The sequence below is a fragment of the Xenopus tropicalis genome, chromosome 1 (genome assembly GCF_000004195.4).
Source record: "Xenopus tropicalis strain Nigerian chromosome 1, UCB_Xtro_10.0, whole genome shotgun sequence".
NCBI classification, from domain to species: Eukaryota; Metazoa; Chordata; class Amphibia; order Anura; family Pipidae; genus Xenopus; species Xenopus tropicalis.
In genome coordinates this window covers 104,162,208-104,189,778 of record NC_030677.2, presented here as the reverse complement: position 1 = coordinate 104,189,778, position 27,571 = coordinate 104,162,208, and the positions used below count along the sequence as shown (strand labels likewise).

The 27,571-nt window shown below is 38.6% G+C and overlaps 1 protein-coding gene across 1 annotated transcript in view; it reads right to left on the bottom strand.

Moving 5' to 3' along the window:
- Positions 1-26,241, bottom strand: part of il12rb1 (interleukin 12 receptor subunit beta 1) — a 30,896-nt gene extending 4,655 nt beyond the window's left edge. Inside the window, exons 1-12 of the mRNA XM_018097018.2 lie at positions 25,998-26,241; positions 15,970-16,096; positions 15,034-15,200; positions 13,418-13,572; positions 12,932-13,007; positions 11,415-11,525; positions 10,911-10,987; positions 6,239-6,443; positions 4,372-4,545; positions 3,165-3,254; positions 1,459-1,614; positions 695-835 (exon numbers count right to left, since the gene is read on the bottom strand). Coding sequence (XP_017952507.2) covers positions 695-835; positions 1,459-1,614; positions 3,165-3,254; positions 4,372-4,545; positions 6,239-6,443; positions 10,911-10,987; positions 11,415-11,525; positions 12,932-13,007; positions 13,418-13,572; positions 15,034-15,200; positions 15,970-16,096; positions 25,998-26,043 — 1,525 coding nt within the window. The 5' untranslated portion in view covers positions 26,044-26,241. The remainder of the gene's footprint in view (positions 1-694; positions 836-1,458; positions 1,615-3,164; positions 3,255-4,371; positions 4,546-6,238; positions 6,444-10,910; positions 10,988-11,414; positions 11,526-12,931; positions 13,008-13,417; positions 13,573-15,033; positions 15,201-15,969; positions 16,097-25,997) is intronic.
- Positions 26,242-27,571: the final 1,330 nt, after the last annotated feature.

Here is a 27,571-nt window from a genome sequence, read left to right as displayed (position 1 = left end):
AGGTATGGGACCGGTTATCCAGAAAGCTGGAACCTGGGATTTTCTGATACCGATTAGGGATCTTTCTGTAATTTGGATCTCCATAAGTTAGGTCTGCTAAAAATCATTTAAATATTGAATAAACCCAACAGGCTTGTTTGACCCCAATAAGGATTAATTATATCTTAGTTGGGATCAAGTACAAGGTACAGTTTTATTAATACAGAGAAAAAGGAAATCATTTTTAAAAATTTGAATTATTTGCTTATAATGGAGTCTATGGGAGATATCCAGAAAGTTCCGAATTACAGAAAGGCTAACGGGTTTCCAGATAAGGGACCCCATACCTGTACTGAGCCTTAGAATATAATTATTCTTTTTCACAAAATATTTGGTGACATTGTACCCTTATGTACCGAAATAATTTTGCTGCACCATCCACAGAAGCACTAAAAATAAGATTCATTTTAATTCTAGTTTAGTTGCTTCTTTATTATCTTTACTACATCCTGGATAGTTGTTGGTAATTTGCAAGCCTCTGTTTTACAGTCGCATACTTGTGACAAAAAAACACAAATAAACGCAGATATGTATTTTATCCTTATTCATTTGTGCAAGTGATAGCATAAATGAATATGAAATACATTTTTATATTATCACTGTAAAACTGCATTCTTGCTCTTGCAATGCTTTACATGATGCTTTTTATAGTTACCTTCCCTTAAATCGATAGCAGTCCACCGGCTTCCAGTGTACTCTCCAAAAATGGTAAATCCTTTAATTTCAAAGGTATAATTGGATCCCACAGCAAGCTTCTCTACAGCATATTGAGTCGCTGAAGCATTTATAAAATACACTGTGGGAGGCACAATATATTTACTGGGTTATTGCCTTATGTCAGACACAAGTAACATTGGATTTTGCTTGTTAGCACATTTAGGGGCAGATTAATAATCCAAAATCAGACTTTGATAAAAATAATTTGTAGCGTGATCGTATGAAAATTTGGTGGTTGCGATCGGAAAGTTACAAAATTTTCGTATCCGAACTATCGTAAACGGCGTGGAAACTTTCTGACTTTGAAACTTCAATGCATGATTTTGGAAACCTCCCATAGGACTCAATGGCACTCTGCAGCTCCAAACTGGTCAAAAGAGTCATGATACCGAAGCTTGAGTGAATTCTGAAACTTTCATAGTCGTTGCGCAAAGTACGAAAAGTACGACTTTTTCGTGGAATAACAAACATACCACAAAAAAGTCATACTTTTTTAACGAAAATATCGTTAACAGTCTGAACAGTTCTAAAGTTTACAAAAAATACGAAATTTTAGTGGTCCTCGTGCTTTGATAATTCTGCCCCTTAATGTAGACACTTGGAAGTTCTTGAGAACCAGAAATGAAGGCAAATAACATACATACAGTACAGCAGGGCTATCCGTGTTAAAAGACAAAAAACAATTTCACATTAATGCCAAACCTTTTACAGGTATATTTTCATGTTTTGTTATGTTTAGAACCCAATTCCTTAGAAGTCCTTGACACTGATGGAGATCAAGTTTGTCCCATTTCAGCAGAACTGAGTCCTCAGTAATATACATCAATGTGAAGTTTCCTGGTCCTATACTTAATGAAGCTGAGAAAAAAAGTGACACAATGTCAGTTTGGAAAAAAAATGCTGGAGTTTAAAATAAAGACAAATTCATATGCTAGGTTTATAGGTGTTGAACACATCATTTTAAAGAAAACACAATGCCGTTCTATGGATTAAAACAATAAATCAGCTGTGGTAGAGGTACCAAAGAAATGTGTCAAAAAGGTGAGTTTTCTCTTTAAGTTCTCCATAGTGGGAGATGTAAGCTTGAAGGGAGATGTTTCTTAACAGAGAATTTATTCTGGTCTGGAAACCTACAGTGTTCAGGAAGGAACGTTCAGGTGATTCATTCCACTAGTCCAGCTCACATATTGGAGCTTACTTTCCACAGGAAGGCTGTCCTGTGGAAAGGTATTTAATTGTATGGAGAATATGTGTAAGGTCTCTCTGAGCAGGGCACAGAGCAGGAAGGCAACCTGACTTGGAATTCCCATGGGGCTGGGGGTGCTGCCTGCCACTGCAAGGAGCAGAGGGAGCCCTTGACAAAGTGACTAACAGACTGAGTGTCTGAGAAACTGAGAGGATAGCCAGGAGGCTGAGAAATTCTCCAAAAAAATATTGTCTGTTGGGTGACCCCAATCATTTGTGTTTTCTCACTGGTAGTCCACAAGGGGCCAGGTTTATTGAGGGAACTCATCAAATGTGTGAAGGTAGTGCCAAAAGGGCAGGATTTATTTTTTATGATTTGTGTTTTTCATGCTGAAATGGTCACCCATGTGTTTATTAAAGGGAAAAAAGTGTCTGTTGTGGAGTTTACCAATCACAGTTTGTAAAGATAGTGTGCTCGCTAGCAGTTAAGACAAGAAATTTCCATATTAAGGCTCTCCATCTTTTGCTGAACACTCAGCTAGCCAGTCATTAGAGTGGGTGTTCCAAAAACAATGACAAGTCAGACTGGTGATCAAGGATACCATGTGAGATTGGGTCTGCTGAATAAGATGTAAGAAGTCACAAGGGCATATTGACTTAAAGAGATACTGACACCAGAAATGAAACCATTTTTACATCTGTCATAACATTGTCTTTGCATGCTATTTATAATTTTGCCATAAAAGTATTTGGCCAAGCTTTTACATTCCCTATCTGATCCCCCATGTTCCTCTATGAGGGGGCCGACATATTTGTGCAGTAGTAGGCTGTTAGCATTAGAAGCTATAACTGACAGGCTGAGAAGGGACAGTCAGGTTGGCAAAACAGTCAGGTTTTGGGATTTCAAGTAACAATTATTTACAAAAGCAGCCCTATCAGCCAAAAAAGATCAACATGACCTATAGGCAACTTTTTATGTAGATTCATATTTTAAAAAGTTGTTTTTTTGTGTCAGTATATCTTTAAAAAAGAGCACTGGTGTAATGGCACAATTTGAACTGAAAGAACCTGGCGTCATTATGTTGGGTATTCAGTGGTTTTAATCAATAATCACCTGCATAAAACTTTTCCATTAACTTTCAGACAACTTAATTCAAATGTTAATGGAGAGATCCTGGCTACAAATTCCTGGGGCAGCAGAATGCTCCAGAATGCAAACTTACGTCTGAAATAGTATGTTGTTCCAAAAGTAAAATGGCCTTTGGTAAATTTATGAGCCACAATCCTGTAGCACTGCATTGGTTGAAATATCACTGTGAAATAGATAATAAACTATGGTTAATTTTTAATGTTAGTAATAATGCTACCGTTATTTACATATCAGGTCAGTTGGTCAGCCCTATAAATGCATATTTTGGATAAAGGAAAAACATTATTAATTTACAGGGGGACTGTTATAAAATCAAAGTTAAAGGAGAAGGAAAGTTACAATCACTAACATTTATAATCACTTACCTGATACCCCTGGCTGGTGCTCCTGAGGAAAACTGCACTGGCCTGGGGTATCTGTGACTGAGAGATCCTCTTCTGTCCATCTTGGTTCTTCAGAATCCTGGGACCAGCACATGCGCAGTAGCGTGAAAATGCCAAATTTCTTGTTAAAGTTCAGGTTTTCACTCTACTGCACATGTGCAAGTGGCACGAATACAGAAGATGGAAGAGGAACACTCGGTCACAGATACCCTGGTCAGTGCACTTTTCTGCTAATAGGAGCACTAGCCCGGGGTATCAAGTGAGTGATTACAATCATTTTGGCACTCCTCGTTGATTGTAACTTTACTTCTCCTTTAAAGAGGTGGTTCACCTTTTACTTAACTTTCAGCATGTCATAGAATGGCCAACTTTTCAATTGGTCCTCATTATTTATTATTTATATATTATTTGACCCCAGCAGCATACTTTTCTTTCTGTTTTGGTCCTCTCCTATAAATATATCAGTTTCTCATTCAAACCAATGCCTGGGCGCTAAAGTGAACCCTAGCAACCAGATAACTGCTGAAATTCCAAACTGGAGAGTAAACAAAAAGTGAAATAATTACAAATCCACAAATAAAAAATAAAGACCAAAATTACTCTCAACATGACACTAAAAGTTAACTCAATGGTGAACAACCCCTTTAAGGTTCTTTATATATTTAACTATCATTCCTCAAGCTTTCTCTAACTGCAGCCAAAACACTGTGCTGTGAGTCACTGACACCTGCTCTAACTGTCTGATACCAGCATGAGAGGGCAACTTACAATGAACTGTTGACAAACAGCATGGATGAGCTGTTTGCAGTATTACTGTATTAAAGCTGTTTGCTTTGTGTTACATGTTACCATTTTGTACAGTTACATGTTCTTCTTGGTCTACACCACCACTTATACCTCGACGTATCCTTTTCTTTGCTTTTTTATAGACTCCTGTAGAGCTGTTAGATGAGCGACTTGTCACACCAGTAGGCTTCCACTCAATACAGTAATTGCCTTTTCTTTTGGTCTCTACTTTCCACTGTACTGTCAGGAACTTATTATCCAAACTGACATTCTTAAATGGCATTTCTAAAGAGAGTAAATATCATTAGTAAATAAGAAGCACATGTCTGAATTATTTAAAATGCCATAAATAAAGCATTTTTGTCACCAGAAAAAAAATAAATAAACTTTTCCGTTTTTATGACAATTTTCACATTTCATGTATTTACTGTTATAGGCATTGGTATATTCACATACAAAAGCATACAAAAAGATATTCCTTAACAAGCAAGACTTTCCATGGGTTCCTATTATTTATATGAATTTTTACCTATTGCAAGAACAACTCTTCAAGAGCCACATCTGGCCTTCTGTCTTTCAGCTAAATTTTTTTACTGGATGTACAGAAAGTTAAAACTGAGGAAAACATATTTGCACACTGTGTAATACATTGGAAGAGGCTTTGCTATCTAGAGTTTATAGCATAAATTAAATGTCAGCATTGATGAGTATGGGATGCCACCTGTCCAGTTTTGACGTAGACAGCCCAGTTTCCATAAGGGCTGTCCAGGTCAAAACTGCCTGCTGGTCTCCAGATAAGGAAATCCAAACAGGCCTCCCTTTGAATGAAAGGCTGTCATAGACCTGGCCCCTGATGTCATGATCCCACAAACAATACATCACTGCTCAGCCCCCGACATCGCCTGAAAACATAAAGGTGGCAACCCTAGAAAGGACACACCCTGTGACACCTACAGTATTTGGTATATCCAGCAGATACTGGGAAAGTGACATTGTAAGTATCCAGCAGATACTGGAGAAGAGGATCAAACACTAATATAGCACATAGATCCTGGGGATCATTCTTTGTGCTGAATAGCACCATAACAACCAATTGGCAGTTAGCAGTCAACTGAAAACAAAGATCTAATTGGTTGCTGTTGCACTGGAGAAATTTAGAACATCTCATTGTAAATGAGCTCCCCTATGTGTAAACCACTGGGTAGTGCTCAAGATTCATGCATGGAACAGCCACCGAGCTGCTGTCGTTATGCATGCTATGTGTTACAACATCCAAACGAACAGAGAAATTTAGCATTAATCCCAAACTATGAATTTATGAGTTACAGTGCATAAATTCAACTTGTTGTAGCAGTTCCTAAAGCATACCTTTGAGGTTAACACCAAAAAGGTGTGGAAAACCTGCAACATACACTAAGGGGCACATTTACTAATCCACGAACGTCCGAAAAGCGTCCAAAAGCGTTTTTTTCGCAATGATCGATATTTTGCGGGTTTTTTTTCGTAAATTGTCGCGACTTTTTCGTAGCCATTACGACTTTTTCGTAAATTGTCGCGACTTTTTCGTAGCGTTACGACTTACGCGAATTGTCGCAACTTTTTCGTAGCCGTCGCGCCGAGTACGAAAGTTTCGGATTCATTCAAGCTTCAGTATCGTGACTTTCCTTGGGCCAGGTTGGAGCTGCAGAGTGCCATTGAGTCCTATGGGAGGCTTCCAAAATCATGCAAAGTCTGAAAGGTTTGCCCGCCGTTTACGAGCACTCAATACGAAAAAGTTGCGACAATATACGAGCAAATCGTAACGGCTACGAAAAAGTCGCGACAATTTACGAAAAAGTCGTAACGGCGACGAAAATATTGCAAAAAATATGAAAAAGTCGCAAAATGTTCGTTTCTAATGCGAATTTTTCCCATTCGGATTCGTGGATTAGTAAATGTGCCCCTAAATGTGATTTAAGATAGCAAAAATTAATTATACCTTTAATATCTTCTTCAATGACAGATGACCAAGGAGGGGTCTTTTCAGCTGAATTAAAAGCTTCAAGTGTGAGGTTATAGGCGGCTCCAGATATGTTCATTTTGAACCCACTGATTGATGTATTGATCTCAAAAGCGGGAGCTGGGCATGCAAGGACAGTTAGCCTGATTGTGTATGTTAAATTCCCTTGCTCCTTTAGGGCATCCTGTGGGCGTGGATTCAGAAATAATATATCATACTAAGAAACTCAAATGTGTTCATTATACAGTAGTAGAAGGTAGTAGTATTCTGGGAATATGCCACAAAGAGCACACAGTTTTAAAGTGAAGCAGAACACACAAGCAACTCTATGAAAGAAGTTACATTTTGCATTTTCCTCTGTAACAAATCCACTGTAGGTCAGTGCATAGCTACTAGGTTTCAGATCAATTCTGCCTTTGTAGAGGATCAGCAGTTTAGTGCTGTGATTCTGATCAGAATACTTGAAGCCAATGGAAAGGTTTCACTCTACAGCACACAGAGAGGGTGATTTATCAAAATTTGAGTTTGAGAAAAAATGCAAGCATTTTTTTCATGAATGCCAACTTATTATAGTTTGCATGTTTTCACAGAAAAAGAGTCAGATGATAGTAAGAATCAATGTTCCATTAATTCTCAACAAGGCTGAACATTTTGAATGTTTTAATGAACTGGGAAATACATAAATACAATTGCTTGATACCATTGGCTTCTTTAGAACCTCATCAGCTTTTACTTGACATCTTGCCTTATTTATTCCCTTTAATATTCCCCTCTACTTTAGGTTTCAGAAAATTCTTGCACATTTAAGGTTTTTTCTCAAATCAATAAAAACACAAACTTGATTTTTTATAAATAACCTCCGTAGGGTCAGCACATCTAGATAACAAATTTAAAGCATTTAATGTGTTAACACAAAACACTAATACTGTTCTGCCAACATAGAACCTTTTTTTGGATCATTTAGCCTTGCCTCATAGAAAGAGCAGCACTGTGTTGAGTACACATGTCACGTATCTTAAAATAAAGTACTTCCTATAATACAGGTAAGGGATTCATTTTCCGGAAACCCATTATCCAGAAATCTCCATATTACAGGAAGGTCATCTCCCATGGACTCCATTTTAATCAAATAGTTCAAAATTTGACAACATACATTTCTTTTTTGCTGTAACAAAAGAGTGCCTTCTACTTAATCCCAACTAAGATATAATTCATCCTATACAATCCTATACAATCCTATTTGGTTTATTTAATGTTTACATGATTTGTTAGCAGGCATATAGGCTTATTTAAAGTTATTTTTTCGAATTTTCCTTTTGATGTGCTATCTGCCACTGTTAAAATAAACCTACCATTGAAATGATACTGTTCTGAGACTTTTCATTTCTTTGTCATTGGACAAACTTACAAAATCAGTGAGGGGTCAAATAATTATTTCCTCCACTGTAAATCACCCTAAATATGAACCCCAGAGGTCTACTGAACAGTTTGATGCCCATTGTACATAGGTCTATCAAAGCACATGGCACTTAGAGACCCCAAAATATACCTTGTGCACACTAATTTCATGGCTTACCTTTACCTAATTCATAAACACATGGCAGTTTTATGTGGGATAGAAACTGCAGAAATGTAGGGTAACCCCTGAAAACAATAAATTTTTGGAAAGTACACGTTCAGACAAATCCAACATGGGTAAAGAGTCCTTTCTACACAAAAGTACCAATCTGCAAAGCTTTCCTAAAGCTAGTGGTTTCTATGACATTTCAGAAAATCGCCTAAAAATGCAATGCAATTTGCAATTTGCCGCATTTATCTCACACAATTTTTTGCCTACAAAAGGAAAATCACCCCAACTAGGAACATCTAAGGTCTACTGAACAGTTTGATGCCCTAAATGCATAGATTTACTAAACTATGCGGAGTACAGGGGCCCCCAAATTAAAATAGTGCATATTCATTTTCACGAATGACGCTCCGGCTCGTGCAGTTTTTGCACCCGGTATGTGTATTATGTGCCATATGAACCCCTAACAGTACAGAAACCCTAGAAAACCATACATTTTCTGAAAGTACACATTCTGACAAAACAAAAATGGGTAAATACATCTTTCTACTGCAAACTACCTAACTACAAAGCTATGCTAAACAGAACGGTTTTTATGACATTTCTGAAAATCGTCACAAAGCTTGCATTTTACCTCATTATGTACCCCCACAATTTGTAACGTATAAACATAAAACACTCTAAATATGAACGCCAGGGGTCTACTGAACAGTTTGATGCCCTATATGCATAGATTTACTAAACTATGCGGAGTACAGGGGCACCCAAATGAAAATAGTGCATATGAGTTTTCACGAATGACGCTCCGGCTCGTGCAGTTTTTGCACCCGGTATGTGTATTATGTGCCATAAGAACCCCTAACAGTACAGAAACCCTAGAAAACCATACATTTTCTGAAAGTACACATTCTGACAAAACAAAAATGGGTAAATACATCTTTCTACTGCAAACTACCAAACTACAAAGCTATGCTAAACAGAACGGTTTTTATGACATTTCTGAAAATCGTCACAAAGCTTGCATTTTACCTCATTATGTACCCCCACAATTTGTAACGAATAAACATAAAACACTCTAAATATGAATGCCAGGGGTCTACTGAACAGTTTGATGCCCTATATGCATAGATATACTAAACTATGCGGAGTACAGGGGCACCCAAATGAAAATAGTGCATATGAGTTTTCACGAATGACGCTCCGGCTCGTGCATTTTTTGCACCCGGTATGTGTATTATGTGCCATAAGAACCCCTAACAGTACAGAAACCCTAGAAAACCATACATTTTCTGAAAGTACACATTCTGCCAAAACAAAAATGGGTAAATACATCTTTCTACTGCAAACTACCAAACTACAAAGCTATGCTAAACAGAACGGTTTTTATAACATTTCTGAAAATCGTCACAAAGCTTGCATTTTGCCCCATTATGTACCCCACATTTCATAACGTACCAACCTAAAACACCCTAAATATGAATGCCAGGGGTCTACTGAACAGTTTGATGCCCAATATGCATAGATTTACTAAACTATGTGGGGCACAGAGGAAGCCAAATTGAAATACAGCAGACAAAATGTCCATGTGCTAGACAAGTAACAAAGAACAATATGAAATGCAGTAAAATCGCTAAAATCCCCCCCCAAAAAACTAAAATCAATGTTTTTTTTTTTTCCTAGTGATATCTGCAATAGAATCACAGTTTGAGTATTCTGGCTTGGGCAAATTAGGTTTACAGACAAAGTAAAGCAAACAACAACTATGCATAACTGAAAATGCAATAAAATTGCACCAAAATCACAGAAAATGTAATAAAATCCCCAAAATAATACACAAAAGGTATTGCGCAGTGCGGTTAGCGAATACGCTATCCGCAATGGCAATAAAACTTTTTTTTAGGCAAGAATAAAAACGATGCGATAAAAATTTTTTTACAAAAGTGAGTGAGTGAGTAAGTGAGCGTGTACACATGGCAAAATGTGTTTTGTGTGCATGTGTGTGTGTGTGCAAGTAACTGTGAGTGTAATAAGTGCTATGAATGTGTTAAAATGTATGTGTGTGTGTGTAAGTGTGAGTATAAGTGTGTATTAGTGTAATATGTGTGTGTATGTGTGTTTGTGTGTGTAAGTAGCACATACCTGGGGTCCATGGAGCTGCAGATCGCTGGAATCGCTGGAGATCAGACGCAGGCAGAAGATGCAGCCACAGCAGCAGGAACGGTGAGTAACAGGAAGCAGGGGGGCGGAGGGGGCGCGCAGGAAGGAAGGAAGAGAGGAGAAAAAGTCTGGCACGTAGAATATACGTGCCCGACTTTTTCTATGGGGCCCCTGGGCGATCGCGCCCCAGGGGCCACTAGTAACCCCCCTCTGCGTGTTGTCTAGGGGGTTCCTAACCTTTTGCTTGTTCTCTGTGCTCGGACTAAGCAGCGAGCGCAGAGAACAAGCGAAAGGTAAATAAAACGTAGCTCCTACGTGCTGGGCATTCAACGCCTTTTTATAGCAGCACGTAGGAACTACGTGCGTGGCAGCCAAAGGGTTAATAAATGTCAAGAAAACTTGAATCATTAAAAAAGATTCAAATTCAAACATAGAAACCCAAATTATGGAAAGATCCCTTATTTGGAATACCTCAAGTCCTGAGCATTCTGGAAAACAGGTCCCATACCTATATTGAGATATATATATATATACACACAAGTATCTGATCTGATAGTAAGTTTAGTACCACTGAAGCAACAGCCTTCTAAACCTAACATTCCCCTTTAGGCAATAAAAAGGACATATTTATGTTGTAAAAAAGAAGACTAATGAAATACACTTGATAATTCCTATCACAGGCTTTGGTACATCATGCACTGTTGTTTTTATTTAAGAAGTGTGCCCTTTTCTAAAAGGAAGGTTGCCAGTATTATATAATAGTGGTTCAGCATCCATGAAACAGTCAGGCTAAAGGCATACTGTCATATTTGTATATGACTCCCCAGAATTGTATGTCAAAATGTCTTCTACATGACTGGAATGACATATGTAAATAGATTTTAAACCAATTTAGAGCTGTTGTTAATAGTCAAAATTTACATCTACCTTCCATCGTAGAGTAAGGCTTCGCCTTCCATCTAGGAGTTTTCCCACTGTGTAGGTAACTTCCAGTTTAGTAAGATCTGTATGAAAAAATATCTACTTTAAAACATTCAAATTAAGAAGCAATGACCTTATACAGACAGGGTTGTGCACCTGCACCAGACAAGAAGAATCCCAGGTCACAGATGCTCAAAAAAAAGTTTGTAATGCCACAAAAAACTTTCTGACTTTGATGCCTTCCATGTCCATGCCATCCTTACCATCCATCCATACCATCCATCCATACCATCCTTCCAAACTGGATGCAGTCATTCTTATTATTGGTTCCTGATCAAGGAAATATTTGGTTAATATGTGAAAGCAATGTTATATGTTCAGTGAGGTGCACATATTTTCTGCTAGTGTAGCCATTGTGTACAGTATGGATGGATGGTACAGATACAATATCACCCACTGGATATTGTGACGTAATATAAAAAATAAACAGTGTTATTTGATTTTATTTACCCGTTGGGACAAAAACAGAATCACTCCATTCACTCCATATTCCTCCGTTGTATTTGTGATGGATCTGGATGTAGTGAACATAGTTCCGATCCAGAGATAGAGTGCACACTTCTGCATGAAAGAAAAATACTTGAAGGCTGTATTTAATGTTAACAGTTGAGGCAGGAAATGGCATTTATGTGAATATTGGTCATTTTTTTCATGGGTGGTATTTTGCTCTACCTAAATTATAATTTGTATTTAATATGGTAGAAATAAAATACAGAATAGTGTGCTAATTAGGGATGCACCAAATCCAGGGTTCAGAAGACTCACAGCACTTTTTACAGGATCGAAACTCTGCTAAATCTTTGCTGCAAAGCCTAAGCAAATCCAAACCCTAAATGTCATGTTAAAGCATTGGGCATTTGTCAGCAAATAATTGTTAAAATTCTATTTCTAGATAACATAGATAGATAACATCTATCAAACTTCAATTTTTAGGGGTGATGCTAAAAAACACCAATGTTTCCAACAGGTGGAAAGGATCATGGACTATTAAAGCCATTTAATATGAGGGTCTTTAATAACTACTAAATACTAGGCAGGTACGGGTAACCACTTTTTGACTTTCTATAATTCTATCGTTTTTGGAGTGTATATTTCCATTTTTAAAGTGGACCTGTCACCCAGACATAAAAAGCTGTATAATAAAAGTCCTTTTCAAATAAAACAAGAAACCCAAAATAATTTTTTTATTACCACATCCAAATCCATTATAAAAGCATTTTAAAATCCCAGCTGTCAATCATATAATGCCTGCCCCGCCTCTATGCCTTAGGCATAGAGGTGGGGCAGACAGTTACTTTCACTTTCAATTCAGAACTTCTTAGATGTCGCTGCCCTCCTCACATTCCCCCTCCCTCCTCACAATCTAATTGTGTAAACAGTGCATGGACATGGGCATTAGGTCCCCCCATACTGGCACAGAAACAAGATTATGGCAGGATGCAATGCCTGCTTTGATAACAGTGTCCACAAAATGGCCCCTGCCTGCTTGCTGCAATTGAGAATTCCAAGACTGAAGAAAATAAGATTAAAATAATTTATATAGTGTAAGTAATATTTATTTTGCTTGCCAAACACAATAGAAAACAATTTGAAATTATTTCTTAAGGTGACAGGTCCGCTTTAAGGAATACTTTCTAGTCCAAAATATACAACAACATTGATAGGGCTTAAAAAATAAGTTGAAACCTAAGCTGAACTTGAGCTTTTCTATACAAGCAATTAGGTATTTTTTTCTGTACTTCTGGTGTTATACAAAAGCAGGAAACATGGTTAACTTCCCCTTGACAACTGCAAAGCCAATATGAATAGTTTTTTGACAATGTAATAATGCTTTTCCTTTAATGATACAGATTCATCTCAGAACACAGGCAACAGAATCTTATGATTAAAACAAGTAAGAATATACAGATAAAAATGTATTTGCCAGGAAACATAACTATGATTGTGAGTTGGAAGACAAACCTTACCCAGGCAGCTTTTCCAGCCTTCGTCATCAATATCACATGCGGGTGAATCATTTTCCTCATATGAATCACACATTTTCTAGGGAAAACATGTATTTGAAAGAACATGATTTTTTTATTTTAAACAGTTGATCAAGAAATTTTTGAATATCTAAACCTAAGAAAGGGTCCTAGTAGAAAAAAGGGGCTAAGGATTTTCTGATAAAAAATGCATTATTCAGTACCTTTTTAACATAGATCTTTTCCGTTTGAGAGAACATTAATATAATTAATATACTACCACTAATTGTTTTTGTAAGCTTTGCTATTCCAGGTTCAAATATCTTCTTTTGTACTAAATTAAATGTACAACTTTAAAACGGGGCTCATATATCCTGCTGCACATCACAGCTCTTCACATGTGAGGGTCCACAAAGCTAGTATCTAAGGGCAAATGTGTGAATGAAGTAGGCCAACAATCACACAATGCTTACAGTCAACATGACTTACCGTGCTCCATTGTGATTCTCCTTCCTTTGTGCTTCTCACTTCTTTCAAGAATGGATTGGAAGAATAGGGGTAATGGGTTCTCCTCCACTGAACTGTCAGATTCTTGCCATTTTTTATTAGCATGATACTGTTTTTGTCAGGTTGATCCAGTTTTACTGTAGCAACACACAATATTGTTGATTATATGAAATGCACCCAACACATTGGGGATGTCACTTACCCCATAAAACTGCCTTTTCATGGCGTTCCACTCGTTCTGATTTTTGGGGAACAAGATGAAATTCCTGGACACCGAGTGGATGGCGTCCAGGACCTGCCCAAGGCACCGTGAAAAGGTAGGCTGTGACACCCCCCGTAAACCCCCCCAAGCCTCTGGAAACTACCAGTGGCCAAAAAGTGCAGGGAGCACAGGAGTTTCACCATTCCAGGTATGGCACGGGTTCTGCAAGTCAGTGGCTGCAGGGAAGGCTCAAGCAGCTCATACAAGCTGGATTTTGCCGCCCTATTGAGCCTGTAGCGCCTGACCACTGCATCCTTGCTTAAGCCCTCTAAAATGTTTTTGGGAGATGGCCTTCCTGTAATTCTGAGCTTTATGGATAATGGATTCTAAAACTATATTTATTCATGAAAGCAGATATTGGGAACAAGTGAATACTTGATCTCTGAAAGGGTTATACATTTAAGCATGATGCCATTCCACTAACAACAAAATCAGAAGCCTCAGCCATCAAAATGAAATAAGCAAATTGTGCGTACTGTCTATATAGTGCGTACTGTCTATTATTGTGTTTTATACACAAAATCATAATATGCATTTGCATTGTAGTAATCATTTGGGATTTCCGGAGAAGGGTTTTTTTTCCCCATAATTTGGATCTCCATACATTTAGTCTACTAAGAAATAATTTAAATATATCAAGTACAGGGTTTTGTTTTATAATTACAGAGAAATTTGGAGCTTTCTGAATAACAGGGACTTGTACCAAAGGGAGCTTCTGTCATGAAGGAAGGTGAGAACCTTTTCTTAGGCAGCATTTTAAAGGAGACATATCATATCAAAACTAAGAATGTACTGGTGAATTATACTCCTCTAAATATAGAAGGATTGTGCTTAAAAAAAAGTTGTGTTTTCGACTGATTGAGAAATTCCACCAAAATTCCACCAAAACCCCACTAGTCCCGCCCATCCATTTCACTTCCTGCTGGCTGAATTCTCTGGATGTGCAGGAGAGCCGGCGGCTCTCAGTACGCGGCACTGTAGGATAGGAACCAATGAGCAGCTAGGCTGACCTGATAGGGAACTGAAGCCTATCTTTGCTTGTGTGAGTGCAAGGCTGTGATTGGCTATCCCCCTCCTCCCCCCACTGTGCTTCTGGCAGGGATTTTTAGGACACGCCCACCCTTCATTTAAAACATGGACAGAGAACTGATAAAATCTATAGGGAGCTCCTATAAAGGGGCCATTAATTTTTAGCCCAAAGTGAAACCAGCACCATATATTCTTCATAATTGCCTACAGTTTTTTTTTTCCATTTATCCAATATGTCTTCTTTAACAGGAATGGCAAATATCGACCCACAGGAAATTTCAAAATTAAATATTGAAGTAATATACACCTCTCTCAACAAGCAGCTCTGTTATGTTTCCAGAGTTGTACGTTTCCTCTTTATCTTTAGCAGTAACCCACATGGTTACACGAGTCCGTATATGCACATTTGTCTGGATATAAGTCGAGGTCCCCGCAGGATGACGAAAACACTCATGTTCTTGATTTCGGTCAATGCTAATTGAAAGAGAATACCAGGAGAGTCACTGAGCAAATGAATCCCACATACCGTATATTTTACTGTGACCTATACTGCAGCTTACAAAGCTTTTTGCAACCTTCTGCACTAAGCCAAACATATGTCTGCTTACACCATGGAAAAAGTTGCAGTTTCATTCCTTCTAATGTTATTTAGTGTCAAGCACCATGCCTGAAACACACAGAGCGGTGGCAAATGGACCTCCACTCAAACAAGGCTTGGTTAGATCACCCGAGTGTCATTAAAGAGAGAACATTGAGCGGAAATGTAAAGACTTTACTCCTTAAAGGAAACCAATACCCCCAGAATAAATACTTGAAGGAATATTGTCATGGGAAAACATGTTTTTTTTCAAAATACATCAGTTAATAGAGCTTCTCCAGCAGAATCCTGCGTCCAAAAAAAAAAATTGTCACACGCAATTGTCAATTGTCAATTGATGAGAGACAATTCTTTTTGGTGTGAGGCAATTCTTTTGACAAGCGACAATTCTTTTTGCCAATTCTTGCAATATTGTGCTACTGATTCATTGCAATGAAGGGGATAGGAAAAGTCAGAGCAAGGACCGCATCAATGAGTCCATGCAGTCCCTGATCAAACGAAAAATCAAGCCTGTCCAAATCAGGCCTGTTGTAGGACCCTATACATGGACAGATAAGCTGTTGAGTCAGTCTTAAGGACCTGAAATGGCAGCTGAAATCTGTTCGTATTGGCCACATTTAGCACATGATGCTCCAGATAACTTACCAGTAATTTAGTACATAAGTGGCATTTTGTGATTCCTCCCCAGCTTTCCAGCTGCAATAACAATGGTTGGTCTGTGAAGAATAATACTGGTAGCAAACAAGATCTGTTGGAAATTTCTTACTAAAACCTTGAAAACAAAACAAAAAAAAGACAAAACAAACTTAAAATTACTCTTTTTAACAGTGTAAATTCTTTCATTAGACTGACATGTTCTTGGAGTTATAAGGGTTCATTTCCAGATGCAAGCACACATGCAAAGTGCTAAATTGGATGCAAAACTGAGAACATATTGGCATTATTCAGAAAGGTGCCAGTTGCAAATCTTCGGTCTCTACAAATGACTGAAAAGATCTGAACCTACCAGTGACAGATACAAATACAGGTGTATTTTAGGCAAAAAAAAGTCAATTTACTTGCTCTTATGTGGCAGATGTCACTGAACCTTTTTTTTTTCTACTACCAGTCGGGTGCCTCTCAAGTACCACTGCACAGATTTCAACAATAAAAAATGAAATCTCACCCCCACTTGCGATTAATGGAAAGAATAAGATTAGAAATTCTACCATGCAATAGACCTTATTTTCTACAATATTGACTAGTATTTTGACAGCTTTATATATTACCAACCCAAACAAAATTCACTAACACCTTTTTAATTTTACTTGGGTGCACATTTAGCCAAGTAAACATTCTTTCCAGGATTACCAGAATCCAGGCTTTTGTATAAATACTTCCGTTTATTTGTTTGTCTTAGCGCTGTACTGTTTGCAGTTTAGAAACTGTTAAGTGCAAGATGCAGACAACTGCGTTTGTTAAGCCTTTAAAGGCCAAACAAACGCCATTACTAAGAACTGGATTGCCTGGTTCTGTACATTTATTATTAGTTATTCCACCATAAATAAACTGTGATCATTTGCCTGTCTCCGAAAACTAAGCTATCCCTCTGAAATGTTTTTGCCTCCAATATGATGCTCCTATGTCAAGAAAGCAGGGTACAGAATCCTTTACCCCCAGAATTTAGTAAAACATATAAAGTCAATTATGTAGCAAAATCTCCTAAAAATAGATGCTATGGCTTTTTCTATTAACATTATATTTGTATCCCCTCTTTGCATCTGTAAAAGAGATCTTTTAAGGCAACAATAAATGATTTAACTCAAAAGGATCCCTCCTCTTAAATGAGGGCTGGTGGCAAGGTCACATCTCCAACATTCCCTATCTTGCACATCTCAGTGGGTTAGGGGACACGTAAGGGTGAGTGGGGGGTAGGCTATGTGGCTCCCCTGCCTGCCACTCATAAATATAGCACTGATGAATGCAGAAAATGGGGTATTCATGAGGTGGTTTGTGCCTTTTCACTCCATTTCAGAGTACAGAGACCTCATTCATGTATGCATGTATGTATATCTTTATTTATAAAGCGCCACTGTACAGTAGAATACATTAATATGAACAGGGGGTTATTAAGATAATAGATAAATACAAAGTATTACAATAAACACAAATAAATAAAAGATATAGTTGCAATAAGTTAAGAGTCAAAGACAAAAGAGGATGTAGGTCCCTGCCCCGTAGAGCTTATAATTTATATGGGAGGGTAACTTACAGACACAAATAGGCAAATATAAGTGCTGTAGGTCACAGTGGGTGACACTACAATATAAGTGCTAGTTCCCAGATCAGGTGCTGGGTGAGTGCTCCAAAAGATAGTCTTTAAGTTGAGTTTTAAAAAGACTGAGGGAGGATTCTCTCCAGAGGAAATCAGGGAGGGCATTCCAAATGTAAGCGGCAGCAAGGCAGAAAGGTTTAAGGCGGGAAACGGCATTAGTAGTGGGGGGCGCAACCAAGCGATTGCTCTGCAAGGAACGAAGGAGTGGGCCAGGAACATACGGAGACACAAGGGAAGAGATGTAGTGAGGAGCAGAGGAATTGAGGGCTTTGAAGGTTAAGAGAAGGAGTTTGTAAGATATTCTTTGTTTAATAGGAAGCCACGATAAGGACTTTAGCAGGGGAAGGGCCTGAACTCTCCTGGATGAGAGGAGGAGAATTCTGGCAGCAGTATTTAATATAGACTGTAGGGGGGAAAGATGGGAGTTAGGGAGGCCGGTTAGTAGCAGGTTACAGTAGTCAAGTCGGGATAGGATGAGAGCATACATGAGCAGCCTAGCTGTTGAAGTAGAAACAAAGGGACAGATTTTGGCGATACTGCGCAAGAAAAAGTGACAGGTTTTGACAGTGGTGTTAATATGGTCAGAGAAGGAGAGACTGAAGTCAAAGATCACCTCCAAACAACGTGCCGAATCGACCGGGTTGATGAGGGTGCCTTTAATAGAGATAGAAAAGGGGGGGGGGGGGTAGGACCAGGCTTAGGCAGAAAGATCACTAGTTCAGTTTTTGTTAGGTTCAGTCAGCCATTCAGCAAAGGGTAGGGCAGGGCACAGGTGTACAAACATATGACATTTCTTGCACTTTGTACCTGGTTCTGCACCAGAGCCATATTTATATATAGGAATCTGAGGGTCTGTGCCTAGGGTGGCAGCTTTAGGGGGTGGTCCACGGGTGCATATATTACAGATTCATTTTTTTTAAAGTAAGATAAAAACTTTCCCTGGGATGCGTTATTTAAGTGTCAGCTTGTGTTTAGTGCCAGATTTTTTTAAGGCTAATGGCACATAGGAAGATTTGTAGTCTGCAGTTAAATCTGGTCTATATGGGCTACAAATCTCCCCAAAATGCTTCCCCTCTGGCAACAAAGTAAATCACCAGTGGGAAAGCAAATGCAGTCCTTTGTTTTATGAAACTGCCCAAAGTTTCAGCACATAGTGCCATTAGCAGGCAACTGGCAATCTGTGGATTCTGTCTGCTGTAAGATGTCATAGGCAGTGACTACTTACTTGGGGGGGGGGTTGTTTGGACTTCTGTGTACTTGAAATGCCAGGGCCTTTTTTGAATCCCAGTACGGGCCTAGCCATTAGCCTAAATCTCCAAATGTATTTCATATAACAAATTAAGTTGTTTCTTTACCCGTAAATCAGTTAACAAAATATGACTTCGTGCATACATATATGTTGCATTTCTGTGTATACTAGAGCATTATATGAATACAAATATATAAACCTGAATATGCTATTTAATGTTGAGTAATTAGTAGCTAGAGTATTCCATATCATTTTCACCAAACCCCTTTTGCCTTGCAAGAGAATTACATGGCAGTTTATTTGGATTAGCTGTGAAGGAAAAATAGTGCAGTTAAGGCTCAAGACAAGATCCTACTCTCATTTCTATTTTAAGTTCTATTTTAAGTTCATTGAAGGCAGCAACATATGACAAATTATCACATTACAGGGCACCTTAATTGTATGATTATATTATAGATAATAGGCAGTCCTTGTTTGCAAAAGCATATTATGAAGACTGGTTGTGCCCAAATAAGTTACACTTCCCTATGTGCATGTGTGTTCCAATGTTCAGGGTTTGTACTTACAGATTTCTTATTTTCTTGGCAACAGGGTGTAACATAATTTCACCTGTGATCATAAATAAAGTACACATAATGATACTAAGATTTTGGGGAATAAGCCTCATTTTTCAAGGCTGTTTTGTAATCCACCTGATCATGATTTTGCCTTTAAAAGAATTCTTTAAGTAATATTTCCCCAACAATTACAAAACTTTTTTTTCACTTCAGAATGAACCGCTCCCCATTTGTAGATGTAAATAAATAAAATTAGCTTGGGTGAAAAATGTTTTTATTACTCCATCTGGGAGTCACAAACAAATCTGAAAATTATTCTATCCGTCTATATCAGATACTTAGCACTGTGCTTTCCTTTAAACACAGAGGATAAAGAGCATAGATGTAAAGAGAGGAAAATCAATAGACATGATATGCTGTCCCTGCCGGACTACTCATAGGAGAGACATTCAGTGCCTCACTTTCCCTTATACCAGTCACAGATTAGCAGGAAGTATCTACTTCTGCCATTGAAAAGCATTACAAATCACCCATATAGATACAATTTAGCCATGTGGAAAAAAATGTAACTGTTCTGACCCTGTATCTCAGAGAACAGCATCAACATTTGGGGGCTGATTTACTTACCCACGAACGGGTCGAATGGAGTCCGATTGCGTTTTTTTCGTAATGATCGGTACTTTGCGATTTTTTCGTATGTTTTGCGATTTTTCGGATCCAATACGATTTTTGCGTAAAAACGCGAGTTTTCCTATCCATTACGAAAGTTGCGTAAAAAGTTGCGCATTTTGCGTAGCGTTAAAACTTACGCGAAAAGTTGCGCATTTTTCGTAGCGTTAAGTTTTAACGCTACGAAAAATGCGCAACTTTTCGCGTAAGTTTTAACGCTACGCAAAATGCGCAACTTTTTACGCAACTTTCGTAATGGATACGAAAAACTCGCGTTTTTATGCAAAAATCGTATTGGTAACGAAAAATTCGTACAGAATCCGAAAAAATCGCAAAACATACGAAAAAGTCGCAAAATGTTCGTTTTCAAGTCGGAACTTTTCCAATTCGGGTCGGATTCGTGGGTTAGTAAATCAGCCCCTTGGTGTCTCACTTTTCCTTCTCTCAAATTGAATCAAAGAGCTTTAGGACGTGCTTATTATTAATCTTAGGCTGATGTAAGACGTGGCGTATTCTCGGCAAGCCGAAAAACGCTTGCCGAGAATACACCCCGCTACTGTAAATGCATCCTACCTGTGCCTGCACTCAAATTAATGAGATACGCTCAGGTGCAGGCACATGTAGCCGAAATACACATAAAAACGCGGTCTGACATCAGCCTAAAACTCAAAGACAAAAACAACTCAAAAAATGAATTCACCCTATGTAGTTCATTTTCCTCTGGCTTAAAACTTCCCCATCAGACCTCCCCCATCCACCTCCAATGGAATGGAATGTTGTCAGCTGCCACAGCTACACAAAGGCTATTATATATCCCTCTAACTTCACAAGGTATCCTGTACAACAAAAAAGGTGAAAATAATGTGTAACATTTAGTAAAACAGAGCACAAATGAAAAAAAATACTCACTTCTACCGGAAGATTGATATCATTGCACAGAGGAGGGGGGTCATAATATCATTCATTTACAAGTCAAAAGGGTTGAGGAGACCGCCTCATACCTATGCAAATAGACTTGGTATGGTCTATCATTCATTTAGAAAGTAATTAAGACTGCTTTGTAAAGGTAGGGGTACCAAATCCAGCATTTTATAGCGGCTCATTTATATCTTACAGGGTAGGGCGCAAAGGACACAAAGCAGAGGCAAGCCATAATGAGGTTTGCACTTTGTCCCTGTCGTGTGTATACACAGACACAGGTTATAGCAATGTATTCTTGAGGGGTGGGCTAACGGAGGCACATAGGTGACCTTAATTTGTATATGATTCAAACATGAATGTCTCTGACCTTCTCACATTGTCCATTTGGGTAATATCCCCTTTACAAGCAACACCAACTGTGATTTGTGCAGTCAGCAATAATCAGAGCAGATTATAACTTCTCAGTCCTAACCCTGATTTGACACCTTTGCTAGACTGATGGCTACTATTTCTTGTGGTTTACCCCAGCATTTAGCACATTACATCTTTTTGCTGCCTGGTAAGTGTGATATCTCAATATTTAAATAAGACAATGTATTGTAGTAGTGTAGGTGTTACAGCTTAGTTTATTTCTTTGTAACCATTTCATTATCAGTGTATTAGTATTTACAACTGTGAATCAAGAGAATAGGGAGTCTTACAGAAGGTCGGGGTATGAAATCCTTTCTCAGTATCCCCCCAACTGATCATAGATACATAAGGAATAATACTGTCTACTCACACCTTTTTATGATCATATTTTGTCTTTTTTTTCTTTGTTTTCATTCATTACTGGACTCATTTTAAGAGATGAAGGCTAAGAACTCACAAAAACAAATCATTATTGCAGTGTTGCCTAGATTATTTACATGCAATTGCCTTAAAGATTGTTTAAAATTAATTGCCTGTTTTGTGTAATAAAGTGTGTTTTTGTGTGGGTAGCAAAGAAATATACACTGTTGCTGGGCCAAAGGATGGTTTTATGATCTTCTGATAAGTGGAATGTCATGTGTCTTCTATTTATGCTGCATTACTGTAAATTGCTCTTTTGTGCTATTTACTGAACCTGAGAGCACAAGACAAGTGCACTAAGGGGAGCCAATGCAAACCTTAATGTTCACCTAAGAAGAACTTTTGTCTACATCAGGATTCACAGTACAAAAAGCAGCATTTTTTTGCACTTTGTACACTGCACCCTGCATTGTAAATTACCCCTGTATTGTTTGTTTTGTGTTTGTACTGTGCATATAGAAATACTGGGCAGGTCTTGTTATAAGGTAATAAGGGCCTGATTCACTAAAGTGCGATACAAATTATCGCACGGTTTTTTGCAGTAAAAAAGATGCGAACATTAGCGCGCGATTCACCATAGTATTATCGCGTGCGATAAGTCGCCATTTTCGCATGCGGTATTTCTTGTGCTAGTTTTACCGCATGCGTTAATTTCCGCGCTGAATAAACTTTTGCGCGCTAAATATCGCATTCGGCTATGCGAAAATTAACTCCTACTACAGGCAGGTGAGAAATTATAGAAAAGTACAGTAAATGAGTTTTTGGCAATAAAATATGGACTTACAGTGTTATTTATTCAAGTATGTGTCTTTTTACTCAATTTCACTAAAGTCTTGGCATGTATGGAATTTCGCTACTAATATACAGTACAATAGTGGTAAATATTTAGTCGCCAAAATATACAGTACAATAGCGGTAAGTATTTAGTCGCGATATTATACTGTACTATAGCAGTAAATATTTAATCGCTATATTATGCACGTTTTGTCGCGACAAATACACTACACGTTATATTTTGGCGACTATTCGCCATTTGTAATCTCGTGATAGACGCGACTTGCGGCCATTTTGTTTCAGAGCCTGCTGTGATTGAGAGAGTGAACATGCCTGGGGTATCGGAGCTACGACTGGTGGAGAGGCGCTACATCTGCCGCTATCTCCTGCACTCATCCTATGATAGGCAGCCGCTGGGGATGGTAGGGGTCCACGAGAGAAACAGGGCAATCCTCCGCAGGCTGATGCGGAGGTTACAACACCGCTATGCCCTCCAAATGGACCTCAGGACTCTCCAGCGGATATGGTCGGATATGAAGCGCAGGAGTCCAGAATTAATAGCTGATATAGCGGAAGGTAATTATTGAACTTTTAAAAATTGAAGAAATGTATATTCTATATATATATATATATATATATATATAATATATGTGTACAAAACTAGAAAGAATATGCTGCACACTCAGGTCTTAGATGCCAAAAAAAACAAAACATTTTTATTTGGATCAAGTCCTTGCTTACTTTATACTGCACCCAGGCAAATTATTACATAGTAACATAGTAAGTTGGGTTGAAAAAAGACATACGTCCATCACATTCAACCATAATGCCTATATATAACCTGCCTAACTACTAGTTTAACCAGAGGAAGGCAAAAACCCCATCTGAAGCCTCTCTAATTTGCCTCAGAGGGGAAAAAATGCCGATTGTCGCGTGCGTAATGTCGCAACAATTAGCGCATGCGATAAATAGCGTGCATGCGGAAAATACCGCGCACGCTATTTATCACGACAAGAATATCGCATGAAATACCGTGTGTAAAATAGCGCAAGTGTACTAATAGTGAATCGTGCGAAAAGTCGCCAAAATTAAGAAGCGGTAACATTTTTAGCGCACGTTAATTCGCACTTTAGTGAATCAGGCCCTAAGTGTATTATGGGATATTCATCATATCTTATAATGATGCAAGTCAGCTTCTCAATGTGCTTTTGAATATGTAACTAGAAATAATAGGGAACTGCAGGTATAGCTCAGCAAGATTATAAGGCAAGGGGATAATGTAAGCCTTTTTATATGTATACAGTACATGTTTTTGTTTGCATAGCGCTACTTGTATAAAAATGTCTTTCTATTGTTTATATATGTTATTATTTCAAACAAAATTTGACATTTTGTTTCTTGTGCTCTAAGTATGACTTTCATCCTGGGGTTTATTTAACCTACAATACAGGTATGGGATCCCTTATCCGGAAACCCATTATACAGAAAGTTCCAAATTACAAAAAGTTCATCTCCCATAGACTCCATTATAAGCAAATAATTCAAATTTTAAAAAATTATTTCCTTTTTCTCTGTAATAATAAAACAGTACCTTGTACTTGATCCCAACTAAGATATAATAAATCCTTATTGGAGGTAAAACAAGCCTACTGGGTTTATTCAATATTAAAATGATTTTTAGCAGACTTAAGTTACGGAGATCCAAATACCGGAAAGATCCCTTAACCGGAAAACCCCTGGTCCCGAGCATTCTGGATAACAGGTCCCATACCTGTACAGTTATTATCAGGGACGCCCAGCTCACTGGGCCTGGTGTATTTCTGTCAGCAGTCACATTACATAAGGTTAATGCCATATTATTGATGGTCATTTGAGTTGACCAGTTTTGGAGCCCTTTCCCTTTATTTTTTTTTACAAAGTCACCCTAGTGTTTAGTGTGAGTATGTGCAGTGCACAACTTTTGCTGTGGGAAAAGGAGGATTTGTGATAGGGACATGTGCTATGAGCAATTTCTGACAGCATGATGTGCCATTCCCCAACACTGATTAGCTCATGGCCGACATTGATTAACTCATACCCCATCTTTCTGCCAACTTGCTTCAGTGACATGATATCTGTGCCTTAGAAAAAGCCAACAAGAGTAGAGAAGGAAGTCAAAACTGGGACTGTAAGCACGTACTGAGTGCTTAAAAGATTGGATCAAGTAGCAGAGTAGGTCAGGTTGGGAAAGAATGAACAGGGAATTACATATTTACTGGCAATGTACATTGCTGATAAATTTGTAATACCGGCCATGGCCCTAGTTGGTGATTTGTCTGCTGGGCCAGTGAAATACCTGTCAGGTGACAACCCTACCTATGGCTTCTACACAACAAGCAGGTAATAACCCCCATTTTAATGAGTTTGTACTGCTTAAGGAAGTGATGACTATCAATTCAGGATAAAGGCAATGTACGTGAAAAGGAACAACAGGGCTAAATTACAAGGAAAAAGACAGTTGCAGTCATGCAAATTTGCCTGCAGTGGTTGTGCAAGAAAATCACATTCATTAAAGGTACCTGTGTTAAAGGTCCTCCTTGCACTTGCACATAGTTCTGCCCAATCCATCCTGCCCCCCTCAGTGTGCCTATTAAAACAAGGGAGCCATGGAGCTACTGCCACCGCCAAGGGTGTAAGTAGCTACAGGGTACACAATAGGTGTACTTGTATCATAAGAAGTGCCTTGTAAATATGTAGCAAGCAATGGACATCCAAATGGACAGCCACAAAATTCCTTCAGCACAGCATTTCATAAACCTGACCACACTGGTCAAAAAGGAGGGAGGTTGCTATATAATGGGCAAAAAAATGTATTTTTGCACTTTGCCACTTGCCCTCCATTTGTAAATTAGCCCTCTTATTTTAAAGGAAAATAGTAATTCCTAGAACCCATAACAGTAATACAGTTTATGAAAATGTCTTGTTCATCTTTAAAGGTTATATGCAGCTTACAATACATGTACAAAGTGTAACTGTAGAACAACTCCCAAAAAGTCCCTGGTTTAGTATACTTTTGGTTTGGGGTTTATAATTCTAATTTAGTTGCAAGTGCTGCAGACCCTAGTATCTTGGCAGTGGTTTTAATGAACTAAGCATTATCTGCTTTATATTAAAATGTTAGTTATTGGGTAAACTTCCCCTTTAAAATAAAGACTTTCATTATCATTAAGCATAAAATCTACATATATATATCTATATCTTTTGGGACACTTTTTAAGTGGGTCACTTCAACCTCTACCAAACCAAGCATTTTATAGAATTGTTTTCCATCTTGTGTAGATTGTGAAATAATTAAAAGAAATAGCTCAAAAAGTCTTACCTCTGGAGAAGTGAGTGCAAAGGAGCAACACCAGTATTCTCAGCATGCTCTACAGACCAGAATCTGTTTCTAGCATAAAAGTCCAAACTTCTGTAACCTCTCCGGGATATCCACTTAGGCACTTTGTAGTTGGTTTTCTCCCTGTTACAGGCTGAACATTAGTGCCACGTTGTTTAGGCAGAAGATGCTACTAGGTAGTGGTATTTCTTATAAATGGTGCCTACGAGAAGCTGAGCAGAGTTTCGAGAGGAACTAGGTGACACGGTAACACTAGCCTAAATGCAGTACTTAGATGTGGTATGTTGCGAAATACTCTTGCAGATTGAGTAGGTGTATTTAGAGCAGCTCTGACATTGTGTCACCACAACACAGTCACATGTTAAAAAGGTAGATGTTGTGTCACGCAAAAAAAATTGAATAGTGAAGCTGTGGGAATTTTTTTTTAGAAAGTCAAAAATATGGATGTGGGAGGAATTAAGAATTTCTGTTTTGGCAGTTAGGAGTTTGTATAAGAGGCAGTACAGGTGTGTGGCTTGTGGTATATAAGTTATGCCAGAATATTATCTCTGCTGTAAAATATAAGACCACAATGTTTACATTTTGCAAAAGGAAAAAAGAATTCTGTCAGAATTAAAGGGATTGTTAACCTTTAATTTAACTTTTAGTATGATGTAGAGCAAGGCTGTCCAACTGGCGGCCCGCGGGACCCCCTCTGTGTGGCCCCCCACCTGTCTGGCTGTTTTGATGGTTTACCTTTGTGTAAGCTTTAAATGGTATCAGTACTGAGATTAACTGGCCCCCTGCATTGCTCACACCTCAGATTCAGGCTGTAATTCCCCTGTATTGTTTAATCATGTAATGCCCTGAACTGTTCACACCTTTTAATGCCTTCATTGTTCACCCCCTGCAGTGTTCACACCTCAGGCTGTAATCACCCATATTGTTCTACTGTTCACACCTCAGACATTCCCTCTGACACATCCAGCATTGTGTCTCTGTATGCTGCCTGTGTGTGCCATAGGGCAGGCATAGTGTGGCACACATAGGCAGGGGAGGACAGGAATAGTATGGCACACATAGGCAGGGGCGGGCAGGCAGAGTATGGCACACAGAGGCAGGGTAGGGCAAGCAGTACTCTGCCTGCTCTATGGCTCCCCTACGCTGCCTGTGTGTGCCATACTCTGCCTTTCCTATGCTGCCTGTTTGTGCCATACTCTGCCAGCCCTATGCTGCCTGTGTGTGCCATACTCTGCCTGCCCTATGCTGCCCGTGTGTGCCATACTCTGCCTTTTCTTATGTTGCCTTTGTGTGCCTTACTCTCCCTGCCCTATGCAGGGGTTTGTTCTGGGAGTTTGTTAGCAGTTGGAAATATTCATTACATGGTCCCTAAGGTGTGTAATTATATGCTGGTGGTTGCTGTGCTATCCACAGAAGAGGAGGAGGCATATGGATTTAAGTTTATGTCTTAATATGACATAATATAATTCTTTCACATATGAATGATGGTTGATATCCCTTCAGTGAGCACCAACCATTGGTATTTTGCTGTGTTGCCACCATTAATGTTGGTATGG